This window comes from Nicotiana sylvestris, chromosome 1 (assembly GCF_000393655.2).
Source record: "Nicotiana sylvestris chromosome 1, ASM39365v2, whole genome shotgun sequence".
In the NCBI taxonomy this organism is placed as follows: Eukaryota; Viridiplantae; Streptophyta; class Magnoliopsida; order Solanales; family Solanaceae; genus Nicotiana; species Nicotiana sylvestris.
The window spans coordinates 27,726,526-27,745,325 of record NC_091057.1 but is presented as its reverse complement, the minus strand read 5'-3'; the positions used below and the strand labels follow the sequence as shown (position 1 = coordinate 27,745,325).

The 18,800-nt window shown below is 40.9% G+C and overlaps 1 protein-coding gene across 1 annotated transcript; it reads left to right on the top strand.

Annotated features, from left to right (window-relative positions):
- Nucleotides 1-17,501: 17,501 nt before the first annotated feature.
- On the top strand, nucleotides 17,502-18,422 carry LOC138891319 (uncharacterized). Its single transcript, XM_070174707.1, has one exon. The coding sequence runs from the start codon at nucleotides 17,502-17,504 to the stop codon at nucleotides 18,420-18,422; it is 921 nt and encodes a 306-aa protein (XP_070030808.1).
- Nucleotides 18,423-18,800: the final 378 nt, after the last annotated feature.

The following is an 18,800-nucleotide window of genomic DNA, read 5'->3' as shown; positions in this document are numbered from 1 at the left end:
AAAAAGCGTAAAAGATTAAGATTAGGAATTCTAGACTACCATTTTTGTTTGAATTTCCTTCTTATCTCTTTTTTTTTCATTTCATTTTATTTTTTCAATTATTTTTAGTAAAAATGCAGGAAATAATTTGGAGGAGACTTCCCTTTGTGATTGATTATTGCTGCAGAGTTGTTTCTAGCACTTGCGCATTTCTTTCCTTTTTGGTTGTACCTGCTTCTTGCACGGTTGCTTTGGATTGTACCTGTTTCAATTTTTTTAAACAAAGAACAATTGTTAGTTTGAAACAGTGGTTGGTTTTGTAGCCTTGATCGTTTTTGATCACTTGATCTCGGCCCAACTCTTTTGGTGAGAACCTCTGCTACTTGCTGGCTTTTCTGAAGATTGATCTCTCTCCTAAAATCGAGGAACTCAACTTTCCAAACATTCCAGATGATGGTTCAACCGTGTGGGGCTTTTGCCCTTTCACCTTATTCTTCCTCTAGGGGCTTTTGACTTTGGATTTTTTTTTCATTTTCAATAATTTTGATTTCAGAGCATTGGTCATCATAGCCAGTCGGGATCGACTTGATGCATCCGCTGAGGTTGGGTACTTTTCTTTGGACTTGGCTTTTATTAAGCAGAACCCTGTAAAACCAATCTTGCCACCTTTTCTTTGTATTAGTTTCGGAACAGAATTAGATTGAAAGGAATTCAAAGAAAGGTAAACAAAAGACAAGAAAGTGAATTTAAGGAGAAGTGTCCCTTTCGGGGAGGAAAGAAGGACTTATCTGAGGTGAATGCAGACTTCAATAGACATGACATGCTTCTTGGAGTAGATACCTGATTTGCACAACTATCCGACTTCTCATAAACCCATTGCGACCCATGTTTTAAAACTGAGAAACCTTGCCAAGACTCTTTCAATACCAATGGTGGTAAGGGGTTTCTTCTTTTCGATCAACAGCGCCCTTTGCAGGTTTTCGCCAATCGACCTCTCTCATTTATCTTCTCACCGTCGCCTTATAGTGCTCTTTACGAGTTTTCACTAACAAGACTCTCTCATTTTCAATTTCTCTGCTCACCGTCGACCTATGGTGCCCGTGGGTTTTCACCGATAAGACTCTCTCATTTTATTTCTCTCATCTTGATTGCATCGGATCCAAACAATTGCGTTCTCCGATTATGAGCACTTTTCACCGATTGATCGGAAGGACTTGAACAAGGTTTGGGTAAAAAGAACTTGGATCGAATTACAACTTTGGAACCGTTCAGGCGGGATTATCGCCGAACCATTATAACATCTACCCTAGTTTCACTTTTGGGGGAAATTAGATTTTTGTTTTGGTGTGACTAAACCCCAGAGAGAGGTTGCCTACGTATCCTTTCGGAATCAAGTCAAATGTAGTTCAGGAAAATATTTTGTTTTTGTTTTTTTTTTTGTTTTTTTTTTCGCATCTTCAAGTTCCAAAAAGGGTAATGAAAGAAAGGTAACTGGCTCAAAGGGTTAGCAAAGGATTGGAGTGTTTGGGGTAGCAAAAATGAAAGCCTTCGTCATCCCAATCGGGTAATTTTATTGCTGCAGAAGGATTAGACATAGTACCTTTTGACTGCATCTGTATTTACGGCTGTTTCAGGGTCATTCCCTTCGATGTCTCCCAGGTATAACGCCCCTTTTGGCAACAATTTTTTGATAATGTATGGGCCTTTCCAGTTAGGAGAAAACTTTCCTTTTGCTTCCTGATGATGAGGAAGAATATGCCTTAAAACGAGTTGCCCCACTTTAAAGTTTCTAGGCCGCATTTTCTTGTTGTAGGCACGGGCCATTCTTTGTTGATACAACTGCCCGTGGCAGACTGCGGCCTTCGCTTTTCATCGATCAGGGTTAACTGTTGCAGACGAGTTTTGACCCACTCACTGTCTTCAATTTTAGCTTCAACAATAATCCGGAGAGAAGGGATTTCAACTTCTGCGGGTATTACGGCATCAATGCCATAAACGAAAAAAAGGGGGTTGCTCCGACTAATGTGCGCACAGTAGTGCGATATCCCAATAATGCAAATGACAACTTTTCATGCCACTGCCTGGAGCTTTGAATCATCTTTCTCAAAATCTTTTTGGTGTTCTTGTTTACTACTTCAACGACACCATTAGCTTTGGGCCGATAAGGGGTAGAATTTCGATGCGTAATCTTAAACTGCTCATATATCTCCCTCATCAGGTGACTATTCAAATTCACAGCATTATCCGTAATGATAGTCGTAGGGATAACGAAACGACATAAGAGATTGGAATGCACGAAGTCTACCACAGCTTTCTTGGTGACAGACTTGAGAGTAATTGCTTCCACCCACTAGTAGTCATAGCAACCAATATGAATCTATGCCCTTTTTAAGCTTTTTGCTCGATCGGCCCAATGACGTCCAAACCCTAGTCAGCAAATGGCGAAGGTGCTGACATGGGATGCAATTCTGTAGGCGATGCATGAATCAAGTGACCGTGCACCTGACAATGATGACATTTCCGGACGAAACTGAAGCAATCTTTTTCCATAGTCATCCAGTAATAGCCTGCTCGGAGTATTTTCTTTGCCAAAACATACCCGTTCATGTGGGGTCTGCACACTCCTGCGTGCACTTCATACATGATTCTTCCGGCCTCTTCGGCGTCAACACATCTTAACAAGTTGAGATCTGGAAACCTTTTGTATAAGACATCACCGCTCTAGAAGAAACCAATTGGGAGTCATCTAATGGTCCTCTTTTGGTCTCTACTGGCTTGCTTGGGATATTCTTTAGTTTTCAGAAATCTCTTTATATCATGATACCATATCTAAATATTTGGTTCTGCCTCAACCGTATTGCAGTAACCGTGACTTTCCCGGATTTGGATTTCTAACGGGTCAATGTGGACATTGCCTGGGTATGGCAGCATCGAGGCCAAAGTAGCGAGCGCATTGGCTAACTCATTGTGAAAACGAGGAATGTACCTGCACTCAACTGACTTGAACTGCCTGCTAAGATCTTCCACATGTTGCCTGTAGAAAATAAGCTTGACATCCCGGGTCTCCCATTCTCCCTAAGCTTGTCGGATAATCAGATCCGAATCTCCCATGATTAACAATTCTTCGACATCTTGGTCGATTGCCATGTTCATACCCATAATGCAGGATTCATACTCGCCAGTGTTGTTTGTGCAGAAAAACTGAAGCCGGGCTGTGGCTGGATAATGCTGACCAGTGGGTGAGATCAAGATTTCCCCAATTCCAACACCTTTAGCGTTCACAACTCCATCAAAGAACATTTTCCAAGCATGGGTGTCTTCTGATGTTATCTCCACTAAATTTACCTCTTCATCCGGGAAGTAGGTGCTCAAAGGCTGGTATTCATCGGCAACAGGGTTTTCAGCCAGGTCATCTAATAAAGCCTGGGCTTTCAGTACTGTGCGGGTAACGTAGACTATGTCAAATTTCGTGAGCAGTATCTGCCATTTTTCCAACCTCCCTGTGGGCATCGGCTTTTGGAATATGTATTTCAAAGGATCCAAACTAGTAATGAGGTAAGTGGTGTAGGCCAACAAGTAATGCCTAAGCTTCTGAGCGACCCAAGTTAGGGCGCAACAAGTTCTTTCCAACAGGGTATATTTGGCTTCATAACTTGTGAACTTTTTACTCAAATAGTAGATTGCTTGCTCTTTCCTTCAGGTCATGTCATGTTGTCCGAGGACACATCCAAAAGAATTCTCCAAGACTGTCAAATATAGGAACAAAGGCCTCCCAAGTTTGGGTGGGACCAAGACTGGCGGGTTTGACAGATATTCTTTGATTTTGTCAAAGGATTCTTGGCACTCGTCTGTCCATTTAATTGCTACATCTTTCTTTAACAGATTGAAGATGGGTTCACATGTAGAAGTCAACTGGGCAATGAATCGGCTGATGTAGTTCAATCTTCCTAGCAGAGACATAATATTTTTCTTGGTTCTTGGAGGAGGCAAATCTCGAATGGACTTTATCTTTGATGGGTCTAACTCGATGCCCCTCCGACTGACTATGAATCCCAAGAGTTTGCCAGACGGAACCCCAAATGCACATTTGGCTGGGTTTAGTTTCAGATCATATTTACGCAGCTGCTCAAAGAATTTCCTCAGGTCTCGAACATGGTCGTCCTGGGTCCTGGATTTTATGATCACGTCATCCACATACACCTCTATCTCTTGGTGCATTATGTCATGAAAAATGGCAGTCATGGCCCTCATGTAGGTTGCCCCCGCATTCTTCAGACCAAAAAGCATGACCATGTAACTGTAGGTTCCCCAGGGTATTGTGAAAGTTGTCTTTTATATATCCTCTTCATCCATCAACACCTGGTGATATCCTGCATAACAATCCACGAAGAACTGTATCTCATGTTTGGGCGCAGTTATCAAGAAGGACGTGGTTGTTTGGCAAAGGGAAATTATCCTTAGGACTTGCTTTGTTCAGATCTCTGTAATCCACACACACTCGAGTTTTCCCATCTTTCTTTGGCACTGGAACTACATTGGCTAACCATGTAGTGTATCGAACCACTCGGATCACCCCCGCTTTCAACTGTTTTGTGACCTCTTCTTTAATCTTGTCACTGATATCAATTTTTAACTTTCTTTGCTTTTGATGGACAGGGGGGTAATCGGGGTAGGTTGGCAACTTGTGAACCACCAATTCAACACTTAGTCCTGGCATGTCATCGTATGACCAAGCAAACACATCTTTAAATTCAAACAAGAGTTGGATCAATGCGTCCCGGGTTTTTTCACCTGTGTGAATGATTATCTTGGCTTCTTTGACTTCTTCAGAACAACCCAAATCAAACGGCTCGGTATCATTTAAGTTCGGCTTAGGTTTATTCTCAAATTATTCCAATTCTCGATTTATTTCCCTAAAAGTCTCTTCTTCATCATATTCCGGTTCTTGGTTCATTATTTCACAATTAGACAGCGTGTTTGGATCTAGGCATGAAGTCCGCAAGCATGTCATGTTATTTAAAGCCGCATTATTAGAACTAAAATAAGAGAAAAATAACAAAAATTAGAAAGAGTAGAGAGATGAACGATGAAATATTGATTTTATTTCATTGAATTTGAAGATAACAGGGTTTACATTGGAAATTAAAGACAGGAAATTAAAGAAAACATCCGAGTTACACCCTGAAATAACTCGTGCTGCAGAAAAAGTGGCAGGACTGGACTACCGGGATTCCCGCCTGATTGGGAATAAAGTAGCCTTCCAATTTTGTAGCTTGGCACTAGGTCCCATGTATAGCACGTCAGCAGTGCTTGAGACTTCCCCTGGTTGGACCATGTAGGTTTCATACAGCAACTGCCTCATAGCCCTACAGATTTTTTCAATTTCCTCGGCCGTTAAGGCCTCATCTTCCTCTTCCTCATTGTATTTAGGCCTGACAAATATTCTATAAAGATGTGGAATCGGCTAAGGCAAGACCCAACCATTGTTCTTTCATTCATCTGCCCATTTTCCATCAGCTAACATGGGTTGGAAACCTACCCCAAAGAACTTCTCACTAGCAACCAGAGTGATAGGTTTGGCGATTCCTTGCAATGATGTCCCGAGCCCTTCCCGAGTTTGTACCCATGCCTGATCATTTCTTTGGCAACCATAATTGATGCCTTTGAGAGAAAGGGTTGAGGACAAGGATTCCCTTCTTTACATTGGTCTGCGACCACAACCACAAAAACTTGATAGACTATGTGTTCACTTCCTTCACTAACCTCAAGACATGGGACTGACGGGTCTCGGTAAATCGATTGCTCATCTTTTCCGTGAACTACAATCTTCTGATCTTTATGTTAGAATTTCACCATCTGGTGGAGAGTAGAAGGTACAACCCCTGCTGCATGAATCCAAGGTCTTCCCAAGAGGCAATTATAGGAACTATCCATGTCCAAACCTGAAAGGTCACCTCGAAATCCACCGTCATAATAGTCAAAATTAAATCAATCTCACCAATGGTATCTCTCTTAATGCCATCGAAGGCACACACGCAGATGTTGTTGGGCCTGATTCTCTCAGTACCGATTTCCATTCTTTGCAGGGTTGAGAGAGGGCAAATATTTACCAAGAACCACCATCTAGCATGACCCTTTTCACATAATACCCCTCGCATTTAACTGTTAGATGAAGGTCTTTGTTGTGGGCGACCCTTTCCGGGGGCAAATCATTCTTGCTGAAAGAGATTTGATTGACTGTAAAAAATCTTTCCGCCATCCTCTCTAGCTGTTCCATAGTGGTTTCAATGGGTACGTATGCTTCATTGAGAGTTTTGATCAACACTTTTTGATGTTCAGTTGAATTCATTAGCAAAGACAACAAAGAGACTTGAGCAGGAGATTTTCGGAGTTGGTCAATTATCTCATAGTCGGCCATTTTTATTTTCCGGAAGAACTCTTCTGCTTCTTCAGCACTTACTGGCTTCTTGGGTAGGAAATGCTTCTTTGTGGCATTATTCATTTCCTCCAAATTGAGGTATTACTCAGCCGGGCTATTTTCCTAAACTTCTCCCGAGATCTCTTTACCTCTGTAAGTTACTACCGCTTTGTTGTAATTCCGTGGAACGGCAGTGGTATCTGTCATGGGCCTTTGCGGTGCGCAGCCAATAACCACGGGCTCATTCAGCCTTGGTGAAATTACTGGCCCCCGCACCACGTAGGTCCCTTCGGGCACATACATTTTAGCTCCTTTGTTTAACTCAAACCTTCTAGGAGGGCTCAATGACATATGTTCTTTCTTGTGGCCTTGGTGAACATAGAGAACGACCTCTTTTGATGGCGCTGCCCCAGTTTCAATTCCCACTTTTTTTTTCTGTATTCTAAGTTTGCTCTTTTTCTCCCCCTTGTCTCATTTCGCGACAGCTTTTGGTTTCCTTTCCACATCGGTTATGGCAATGATGGATTTTAGAGCTGGGTCAAACTCTCTATCTTTACAAATCATTCCAATAACTGGCCCATTGTTGTGAGCCGGTAATGGATTGTTGGTTACATTAGGAACGTCTTCGTCCTTTAGCACTATTCTCTTTTATTCTATTAGATCTTCCACAGCCCTCTTCAAGGTCTAACAGTCATCTATATCATGCCCTTCTACCCCTGAGTGGTAAGCACATCGAGTACCGGCTCTGTAAGTGGGCGACACTGGGTTCTGCTTGGTTTGGGGTACAGGATGCAACAAACCCATCTGGACAAGTTTGGGAAAAAGGCTAGAATATGACTTCCCAATGGGTATGAAGTTTGCCATCTTGGGTGGTTCCCAGGCACGGAAGTTGTTCTATGGAGGTCGGGGATTATACTGGGCTTGGTGAGGAGGTTGATTTCTGGGAAATGGAGCTCGATTTTGATTAAGTTGTTGATGTGGCCTAGCGTAGGGTTGTGCATTCATCACTGTGTATGGCTGAGGAACTATAGCATAAGCCACATCCTGGTGGGGGTAGTAATGTTGTGGGGTTCTTTCAGAGAAATAAGGTTTGGGTGGTTTTCTTACACTTGAAGTTGCCATTGCCGCTTCTTCTTTCTTCTTTCGGTTTGCTACACCTCCAGACCCACCTTGAATTGCTTGGGAGGTAGCCCGTATAGCAGACTGACTCATGATACGCCCTGTCTTTAACTTATTCTCAACCATTTCACCGATTTTGATGGCTTCGGCAAATGGCTTCCCCATTGCAGACATCATATTCTGATAATAATCATCCTCTTGGGCTTGAAGAAAAACACTAACCATCTCTGTTTCATCAATTGGAGGCTTGACTTTGGCTGGTTGTTCGCGCCATTTGACAGCATACTCTCAGAAGCTTTCCGAGGACTTCTTCTTTAGATTTGACAATGAATTCCTATCAGGGGCAATGTCGATGTTATATTGAAACTGCCTGACAAAGTCCCAAGCCAGGTCATCCCATATATGCCAACAAGATATATCCTGATCCATATACCATTCAGAATCAATGCCGACTAAACTCTCTCCAAAGTAAGCCATGAGAAGCTCCTTTTTTCTGCCCGCTCCCCGCAATTGGTTGAAGTACCTTTTGAGGTGGGCTATGGGATCCCCATGCCCATTATATTTTTCAAACTTTGGGGTTTTGAAACCCAAGGGTAAATGTATGTGCGGGAACACGCACAGGTCAGCGTAGGATATGCTCTTTTGCCCACTCAGACCCTGTATATTTTTGAGACTTTACTCCATGCTTCTCATCTTTTTGGTAATCTCCTCTTGTTCAGGGGTTTTTGTGGTTTTCTCCTGCCCTGCGATCAACTTGTACCGAGGCGGCTGAGGGCAAGCATTGTAGTAAACTGGGTAGGTTCCAGTGGGAAAGATGGTGCTTGAAATGTGAAGGAACATGAATCAAAGCTAGTCCTGGGTAGAGTAGGTTGTGTCGTAGCTGAACAAGGTGGCGCAGTGAATATGTTTAAAGCCGCACTTGAAGTTAACACCTGGGGGCAAGCCTCAGAAGGTGTTCGAGCAAAGTGCGCTAAAAAGGTAAGATATCCTAGTGGGGTATTTGGATAACTTATGGGGATGTTGGAGGTCCCACTTGCCCTGGGAAAAAGCTCAGGGAATCTAGGGATCGCACTTGGTGGTTCTCTTTTGTTGGCCCAGGCGTCCCATATTTCCATCATGCGGAGATGCAGAATTCTATTTTCCTCAACAGTTGCTGATTTAGAAATTGGGATGGCCGAGATCGGACTATCCTTCGGAATAGGAACTGTTGGCAGATGACTTTCCGAAGACATTTCAACACTTCCTTTTAACCTCGTGAAGTATGGATGTGAAGCCAGACTACCACAACACCAACCACCTTAATATAGAACCTGTACTTTAATGCAGTAGACAACAAATCGGTCAATTTGAAGCAATTAACACATAGGTAATCGCACGTTGGGGGGTGATGCACCTATACAGTTAAATGTGTGTCTACATGTTTCGCAACGGTCGTATATTTCATCCCAGCTTTTCTTTTCCCCAATTTTCTTTTCTTTCCATTTTGGTTCTTTGATTTTTCTCCTCTTATTCCTATTTTCCTCTCCTCTTTTTTTCTTGGTCTCTTTTTTCGTTTTTCTTTTGGTTTTTCTTTGGCTCTCTTTTTCTTTCTTTTGGTTTTTTCTTTCCACATCCCTCTTTTATTTGAGTTATTTACAAAATCATGACCGGATCCAATGTGGATTGCCTACGTATCACGACGCCGCGTGAATCAGATCATTACATAGTTCAAGAAGATAAATGCAAAAAATAAAGAATTTTTTTTGGGAATTTCCAATTTTCATTAATAAAACCTCTACTTTACTGAATTACAAAAGACTTGAAACATACTTTTTCTAGGACTTTAAAACTTCAAACAAACTCAAGACATACTTTTTCTAGGAATTTAAAACTTAAGACAGACTCGAAACATACTTTTTAAAAAAAAATGAAAGTACAAACTCGAAAAAGAAAATACAATTAAGAGTACATCAGTGCCTCCAATCCTGTCATAGGAACACCAACTGGTCTTGAAGCGGGCCTACGTGCCATGTCATTTTGGAGCTGATAGAGATCCTCCATTATCTGGCAGAAAAAGATCATCACAGTGGTGAAGAACATGGATCTAGTCATGTCCTCACACTCACTGCATTTCATCATGATGTAGTCGGTGATCCTTCTGACCCTTTCCCTTATGAAGCATTTTTCTTGCAACAAACGCCCAATCTGCTGGGATCTAGCCTCTAAGACCTGGGTGGCAGTGTGATTCTGCTCTTGCAAGTGTTGTCGATCTCCCTCTAACTGTGCCATCAAAGTGTAGCAATGTTCTCTCTCGGCTTAAAAATTCTTGGCTTGTTTAGCCATTTTACTTTTGAGGCTGCTAATCTCCTTTTCCCAACCTGTGACCCCTCTTTCATATCTTTCTCTCATCTGTTGAACGAAAGTTGCATGCCCCTCTGCATTTTTAGCCAACTTTGTTCGTACTTTTTCTAGCTCAGACTCAGCTTTCTACAGATCATCTTCACAGTCACGCACCTTTTGCGTAAGGTTGTAAATGAGCCTTTCATATTTCCTGCTTCTTCCTGGATTTTCGGTTGTTATTCTCAGCTGTCGAACCTGGGCTCTGAGAGCTTCATTTTCTTGAACTAGCCTGTTCCTCTCACCCTCGCCCTCTCGTTCCTGTAGATCATTGTTGAAGGTGACATTTCTCAACTCTTCTCGTAAAGCGTGAATGCTGGCTTGCTATTTCTTTTCCTTTTCCCCCAGGCTAACCTTTCCTGAATTTTGTCATCAAAAGCTTGAACATGGGGCCTTTTGGCAGGCCTCTCGGGTTCGGGCTCGGGCTCTGGCTCATTGTTCACATAAAAACTTTTTTCAAACCAAGCAGCATAATTGGGATCAACTTCGCCCCTAGCCGGGTCTGGTACTTGGGTGTCACTTTTTAGATACTGACAGTCATTCCAGTCCCTTTGAACTAAAACCTCAGGTAGCGTTGCTTCTGGGTGTAATTCAATGACTTGGGTGCTTAGATCTGCATCTCCGGGTATTACCTGATATCTTCCTAGTTGTCTTAGAACTCTTTGTGGTGCATATGGTTGTATACTTCTCACTCCCATCATCATCAAGTAGTCCTTTGAAGCGGTCATGTATATGACTTCTGTTATCGGGAGCCATCCTATGGTCCATTCAATTTGATTCGCTCCCAGTTTTCTTAAATAGGAAACACAAGCTTCGACGCCTCATACTTTTTGATGAAATTGTTCCCGTCTGAAGCATATCTCATGAACTTAGGATGACGGCACAGGTGTTCGATCATCCATATTTGAAGAAGAACATTGCAACCCTCGAAGAATTGAGCACCAGATTTGCACAAGGTTAATGCTCGGTAAATGTCTGTCGGTACCAATGGGATAAGTGTGTGATCTTTTTTTGTGACGAGGATCTGTGAGATTCTGGCCATACGAGTGTCTATTGTGCCTTCTGCATTCGGAAAGACCATGACCCCTAGAAATGCCAGGATGATGGCAAACAGACGATGAATTTGCCATATGCTCTTGTCTTGTTTGTTATTCAACCCCTTTTCATGTGTTTCAAACCCGGCCGAGTGCCCGAACCTGAAATACAAGAAATAGAATGAACAACTCCCTTTGCTCACGCGGGCCTTATTCATTTGTTTGCTAATATTCAGAAGATCGAAGAACTTGTGCACAGAAGGAGCCCTTGGGAATATGAGTTGTTGCTTTCTTATCTCTTGGCCAAAATCAATATACCCGGCCATTTCTTCCAGAGTGGGGGTGAGCTCAAAATTTGAGAAACGGAACACATTGTGGACTGGATCCCAAAAGGTTACCAAGGCTTTAATTAAATCCTCCCGGGGTTTGATGTGCATGATGTCTATCAGGGAACCCAATTGTTCTTTCACCCAATCTCAGCCATCTTCTTCTAATTCATTCCACCACATATGTAGCTGCAATTGAGCCCGTTCTATGACATATTGCGATTGTGAGCACGTGATTTTTGTCTCGCATGAATTACTCCTACAGAATCCTCAAAATTAGGATTTTGCTTTTATTATTTGGTTTTTAGGAATTAATTGCTCAATTTTCGTGTTTGTTTACATTTTGTGTGCACATTTAATTTTATTTAAATTGTGAAAAATAGCAAAAATATCACGCATTGCATTTAGGATTTAATTTTACATTTATTAGATTAATTAGTAAATTAGTTTGTTTTACGAAAATGGAAAAATCACCAAACATAACTCATTTTTTGCATTTTTTAATTTTTACTTTCGAATTTTGGTAGTTTTCTTTCAATTTTGTATTTAATTAGTTGTGATAATTATCATTTAGAGTTAATTAATTAAATTTGGAAGGATAATCTAGTTTTAAGATTTTTATTCAGGTTTTACTTTTATTTAGAATTAATTAAAAGAATTTGTAAATAAAAAGAATTTGGAGAGGAATACAAAATCTGATATTTGGGCCGTTTTTATTCAATCTCCCCTTCACCTCCCTGTTCCAAATCCTCACTCCTTTTCTTTCGAATTTGTCTGGAGCGCCTCGAATCTTGATTTAAAAGGAAAATCCTAGCGCCACCCTTGTTCTCTCCGGTGGCGGCGCCACCTCTGTTCAACCCCAAATCTCACCCATGCAACCACCAGCCTTCCCTCAACCCCAATCCAGCACCATTTCTCCTTAAATCTTCACCAAATCGGCCCTTTTTTTTAATCTGAAAACAAAAGGAAAAGAAATCCGTCAAGCTTTCCAATTTCTTTGAGCGATAGGGCTTGAAACGGGTATTAATTGCTTGTTTTCGTTGAGAACATACAATTAATACCTGTTCTGAGTCATATCGGAGTTATTCGAAGGTTTATCAGTTCTGGTTCGAGCGATTTTAGAGGTATTTCCTCCATCCTTCTTCCTTCGTTTTCTTCATTTGTTTTGCTCTTCTCCCGTTTCTCTTCCACTTCTGTTCCCTCTTTTGTTTTTTTTTTGTTTTTCTTTTCTTCTGTTTTTCTATTACTCAGGAGTAATTTCGCATAACAGTAGTTTTTAAGTTAATTCGTTAAAATGATTTCGTTCTGTTTTCATATGTTAGTATTAAAATTGGTTGATTAGTCTGTTGGTGGCGTATTTTAGAATTGAGTTTGTTATGTTTTATTTGCTCTGTTTTCTTTGTTTTCTGGATTTCAAACGAAAGATATTTCAATTCTTCTCTTGGGCAATTCTGCCTAGCCCAATGAATCCACACGAGCCTTGAAACTAGAAGGCCCAAGAAAGTGTTAATCTGGGTCTATTCAGACCCATTGATTTGGGTCGATTGGCCCAGATTTCTGTTTGGCATGAAGAAGTAAAAACAGGGCAATCTAGGGGTAATTAGGATAATGTAGTTAGAGAATCTCTAAAATATCAGTTTAGGAAGCTTCCTAGAAAGCTGAAAGTAGGCTAACTTGATTACCAAGTCAGAAAATCAGGGACTAAGTAGTAAAAAAGGAAATTAAGAAAGGGTAAAGTGCAAAGCTTAGCTTACATTTTGTTGCCCTAGTAACTAGCCTATAAAGGCATTGTTACTTGCAGCTTAAGGGAGATTTTTTTTGGGGAGAGACAAAAAAATACTGAAAAACTGGAGGAACAACTGTGTTTCTTTAGACTTTAAAATATTGAAATTTGCATAGAATTGCATGGTTCTCAAGTTTCCTTTCAGTCAGATTTCCAAAGATTCTGAAACTAGTATTGATTCTGGGGTTCTAAGCTGGGTTGAAGGGCTGGATATTTGTTGTTCGTTTTGGCTATTTCCACTGCTGACTTTTGTTGTTGTTTCATATTAAATTCTTCAGCTTATCTTCTTTGTTTGCTGCTATAACAAGGTACTCATCCAACCTCAAATGGCTTGTTGAAATGGGAATGAAATGATGATGATACCAGTGTTCATAACATTCTATCTTAGAGTATTTTGATTTCATATTCATTAAGTCTTGTTATGTGTTTATACGCTCCTTAAGTTGTTACGATTAAGGCATTTGTAAAGCTGTTAAGCCAATCTTGGTAGTCTATTTTAAGTTTTGATAAGGGATTGTTGTTAGATGTGTTTGACCTTGGCTTTGGTACTATTGGTTTCAATATGAGTATGATATTCAGAAGTTGAACATGAGGTTTTGTCAATAAACTTCTGGTTGTCTGTTTTTCTTTAATGTTGGCTTAGACTTTTGAACATACTCAACATATGGTATTGTATTTTGATATGCTGACTCGAATGGCTTTAGCATTCTGCTAAAACTACTAAAGATGTTGTTTCAAGAGATAATCAGCAGTGATGTTGATTTCCAGATCTGTATGGTTTGCATGTTCTTTAAAAATGAAAGGTCTCTTTGTTTTGGAAACGAAAGCATACCCTTCTTCCTTTTCATCATAAAGGCTTGTTGTGTATTTAAAAGGGTTGGAGCTTAATGTCATAAAAATGTTATTTGTTTTGTCTTTAAATGTATACTGAAAATGCGAAGTGCTGAGGCTGGTGGGCTTAATTCGAAGCCCAGAGAATACCAGCCCATAGCCATGAAATTTGGCCCTTGTGTGGGTTTGACATGAGTCCCCCTAGTTTTAGCACGTGTCCATGTTCTTAAAAGAGTTTGATTAATTCAATAAGGCTAGGATTGAGATAGAAGTCTCGTTTAAAGATGTTAATTTAATTTTCAGATGCCCCGAGCTTTAATTAATTTGTATTTAAGTAATTTTCGTACAGCCTATTGCCCTGTGATTTGGGCTCAACATTGGCCCAGTTACTGTGAAGAGTTTAACCGGCCTGGGCTGCCCTTCACACATTTCTCCCTCTGGGCCTTTTCTATGTTTAGAAGCCCAACGAGCCTGCGTAAATACCCATCATGCAATCAGTGACTTTAGCTACAAAAAAGGAGTATTTTTACTTAGATGGGGCGTGCATTATTTGATAAATAGTCTATGGCCCTCACAATTTTGAAAAATAAGAATTTTTAGATAATTAGAATTTTTGGATAATTAGATTTGAGGTGCGCCATATTAAATAAGATATAGTATATGGCCCTCGAAGTTTAGTTTGAGTTTCCTTTTAAAATCGGAATCGAGGAGTTCCATGCCAAATAAAATCTCAAATGCGTGGCCCTCATTTAATTATTTCTTTAAAAAAAATCTTTAGAATTCGAGGCGCGCCATTTAGCAAATCTCCATGGCCCTCGCAAAGTTAAGAACTCGTAGCTGCTTTAGGCGCGTCATTTCAATAATATTACCTTCCTAAACTTAGGTGTGCATTTCATGTGACCCAAATCCAAATCTTAATAACGTTGAATAAAATGTGTTTCAGATTGCGGGTGCATTTTATGTGGCGCGATCCAAAGACATGTTTTAAACGACGCTAAATCTTCTTTAAAATAATTAAAAGTGATTAATAATTTAAAATTATACCATAGGCTAAAACATGTATTAAAATCAGATAATAGGCTAATTATGATAGTTTAAGCGACCGTGCTAGAACCACGGAATTCGGGGGTGCCTAACACCTTCCCTCGGGTTAACAGAATTCCTTATTCAGAATTTCTGGTTCGCAGACTTCAAAAGAAAAGTTGAGTTTTCCTCGATTTGGGATTAAAAATAAATCGGTGACTTGGGACACCAATTAAAATATTCCAAGTGGCGACTCTGATAAATAAATAATCTCATTTCGAATAATGTCACGTAAATTGGAAAAACGCCCTATATATACCTTCGGGTGTGTAAAAAGGAGGTGTGACAGCTCTGGCGACTCTGCTGGGGATCGAACCCAGAATCTTTGATTCAATGTTCAAGAATTCAAGCTTAGAATAGCTGTTATAATTGGCTTTATCTATTATTTGATTTTTCTACATGTTGGAGCCTAATGTGCAAAAAAATGCTTTTACCGCTTTGATATTTTGTGAACTGTATATAAACTGCTACGAAACCATTCCTCTCTCTGAGTCTTCTAAATCATGGAGAAGGGTGCACTTCGTGTGACTTCTTTTCTTCTAGAGTCTTATCCCATTTTAGAACGAGATTCGGACAAGTTGCTAAGCCGGTTAAGCTTCTGTATTCCCGGTATGCTACCCTCCCTCGGCTTGAGTTGTCCGCACGGGTAAGCCAGGTCTAGAACAATAAACCTAAGTTTTAAACCTAGTATAACAAAGACTCATGCTGGATCCCTAGTAGGAACGTTTGTTTGCATCACATGCATTTGACTTAGGAGGCTCAACACAGGGATTGGGTCTGTCTAGGACAGGTGTACCTGAAATGAAAGATCATCCTGATGCATTCTATTTGCTACTTGTGCATTTATTTGCTTCGAATTTGCATGTTGACTGGCTCATGAATAATAGAAGGAATTGGGAAAAGAAAATAGCAGTGTGAGGGCTCAGAGAGATAGTTGTTTTGAGAAATCAGTGTCCAAAATATGTTGAAACTCTGCCAAAATTTTGAAGAGAAAAGAAAGAGAAAAAGAAAAATAAAGTTTTTAGAATTAGTTGGTTTATTTTCGTCGAATCTGCCCGAACTACGCCAGTTTGATTCTCACCGGATGTGGGATACGTATGCAACCCTCATCGGGTCCAACTTCCCTTTCTGCAAAAATAGCCCAAAAATACCAAAATTTTAATTTTTGTCACAAATAAATCGGGTGATGCCATTCTTGTTTAAATTAAGCCGAATGTCCCCAAAATGGCGCCGGAAGGCTGTTTTTGCAAGAATAGCCACCTTGGTTCATTTTTAACGGTTAACCGGCACAGCCTTAAAATCTTCTTCCCCGAAGTGCTGAAAGGCCGTATCCGCAAAACTGGATTTTATTTTTGAAGCAAAACTTTGAAAAATAGTGTTACTCTTTTGGGTCAAATTGAGTTATTAAATCACCTTAATAAATGTGCACGATGAGCACAAACAAAATTGAACCCTTTACAGTCCTTGATGAGATCCCCTTAAAGCTCCACATGTGGTTGAATGATCTAGGAAAAGGCAGTAGGGAAACAGTGGTAAGAGTTCTGGGAGGCCTTGTCGAACTATTGAACGTCAAGCCAAGGTCGGACATAATTGAAGCCTTAATACCTTTTTGGGACCCGACTCGCAATGTGTTCCGTTTCGCTGACTTTGAGCTCACACCTACATTGGAGGAGGTTGCAGGTTATGCGGGCCTTAATGGAAACCTTAGAAGTCGATATCCATTGTCACTAAGGCCGGTATCTCCACACAGATTTCTGGATTTACTAAGTATTAGTCGGGATATTCGGGATGGAAAATTATCTAAGGGGTATTGCACGCTCCAGTTCTTGTATCATCGATATGGTAACCCCCGGGGTTTTGAAGAGCCGAACACTGGTCTAACCCATGCTGGAAATAAAGACAAATGGGAGGCAAGGCGGGGTTTAGCTTTTATGGTAGCCTTCTTGTGTGTTTTAGTTTGTCCGCGAAAAGAAGGTAATATAGAGATAGGTCTTGTGGGAATGATCAATGTGACGATCAAGAAAACCAACAGCACTGTGGTTCCTCTGATCTTATCTGAAATTTACCGAGCCTTGACTATTTGTCGGGAAGGAGGAAAGTTCTTCCAAGGATGCAATCTGCTACTACAGTTATGGATGCAAGAACATCTCTGCCACCGGGTGGCGTATATGAATTACGGTTTGACCGGTTTGAGTTGCATTGAAGAGTTTGAAAGCCGAGTGGCAGGTATTGAATTTCCCGAAGGTACTGAAGCTTGGCTTGCACATTTGAGATCCTTGACTGATGATAAAATTGAGTGGGCATTCGGATGGCTTCCCGCCACCGAAGCAGTGTACATGTCAGCTGAATTGTGTTACCTCCTCCTGATGGGCATACGGAGCATCTAGCCTTATGCGCCACATAGGGTTTTGCGCCAATTAGGAAGGTTTCAAACCATCCCCAATGATGAAGATTTGAGTAAACATGTCATTGAATTGGGCCCGAAAGCCACATTTCCAGAAGGGAAAATTCGTCAAGTATGGAATGAATGTAGATTTCTTGAACCTAAGACCATGGTGCGAGATCTAGCCAGAGGTGAAGTGGACCCTAAGTATATTGTCTGGTTCGGCAAAAGATTCCAGATTTTTGAAAGGCCCGTAAAGAGACCCCATGTCCAACAGTTCACCGATGGGGCCCAGGTGCAGTGGGACTGGTTGACCAAAGAAAATGAGTACAGGGCCAAAATAAGCCAGTTGGAAAGGCGAGCCATGGAGCTTCAGTTTGAAAATGGTGTTCAAGCCGATGCAGATGAGGAAGAAAAGAAAAAACTAACTCAGGAAAATGAGGCCCTCAAAGCTCAGATCCGGAAGATGAAAATAGCTGCCAGAAACCCGGAAAGAAGCCGGGCTGACGAAAGACTTATAAGCGGTCTTAAAAAGAAAGTCCTTGAATGTCAAGAATACCTGGAAAAGTCTGAAGCTAGTCTAGCAAAAATCCGGGCACAATGGACAAAGAAGGCAGAAGAGCGGGCACTCTTTGTGCAACAAATGAAGAGGAACTATGAAGGGACTATCACTAGCCTACGAAGAAAGGTAACCACTCTCGAGAACGAGGCAGCCAAGCAGGCTAAAGATTTCAAAGCCGATAGAGAATACATTTATGACTTGATGGCTCAAATGGAGGAAGGAATGCAGCAGTTGCAAGATCAACACCTTCATGACTCTCAAGTGTTGGAAACCCAGAATCAACAGATAGGGCGGTTGCTTCAGGAAAAGGGCAGAATTAGAGAAAGGATCAGAACCATCGCTGAATACATTACCATGAAATGTCAAGCATGCGAAGACATGACTCGTACCACCTTTTTCGCTGCAGTGACGACTTTTGTCCGCCAAGTTATGCGTGATTTGGAGCGACTGCAAGGGGATCTCGCATTTAGGCCCGCGGCGAGACCGAATGATGTCCCGCGGGCACCAGGAGCATTAATGTATTCTTGATTTTACTGGAGTCTGTATCTTTCTTTTTTGTTGAAGACTGTTAGTTTATTTTCGATTCGGTATTTTTCTTTTGAGTCTGTTAAGTCAGTTCGTGAGTCTGTATTGTCATCGCGTTTTTGGAGTCTGTTGTTTTCATTTTTGAGTCTTTTAGCTTTAAATCATTGTAATCCAGAGTATTTCCTTTTTATGAAGAATTGAAAATTCCAAAATATTCTATTATTTATTTTTACATTTTTAACGCCCCTAGAACTACACTTGGTCTGATTCATGCGGGGTCATGATCCGTAGGCAATCTATATAGGATTCGATCATAACCCAAAAAAAAGATAAGAGAAAGAATAACCAAAAGAAGAAAAATGTTAGAGAGAAAGAGTGGAA

Excerpts from the sequence above, each read along its gene's own strand:
- LOC138891319 (XM_070174707.1), top strand. The coding sequence starts at position 17,502 with ATGGTGCGAGATCTAGCCAGAGGTGAAGTGGACCCTAAGTATATTGTC.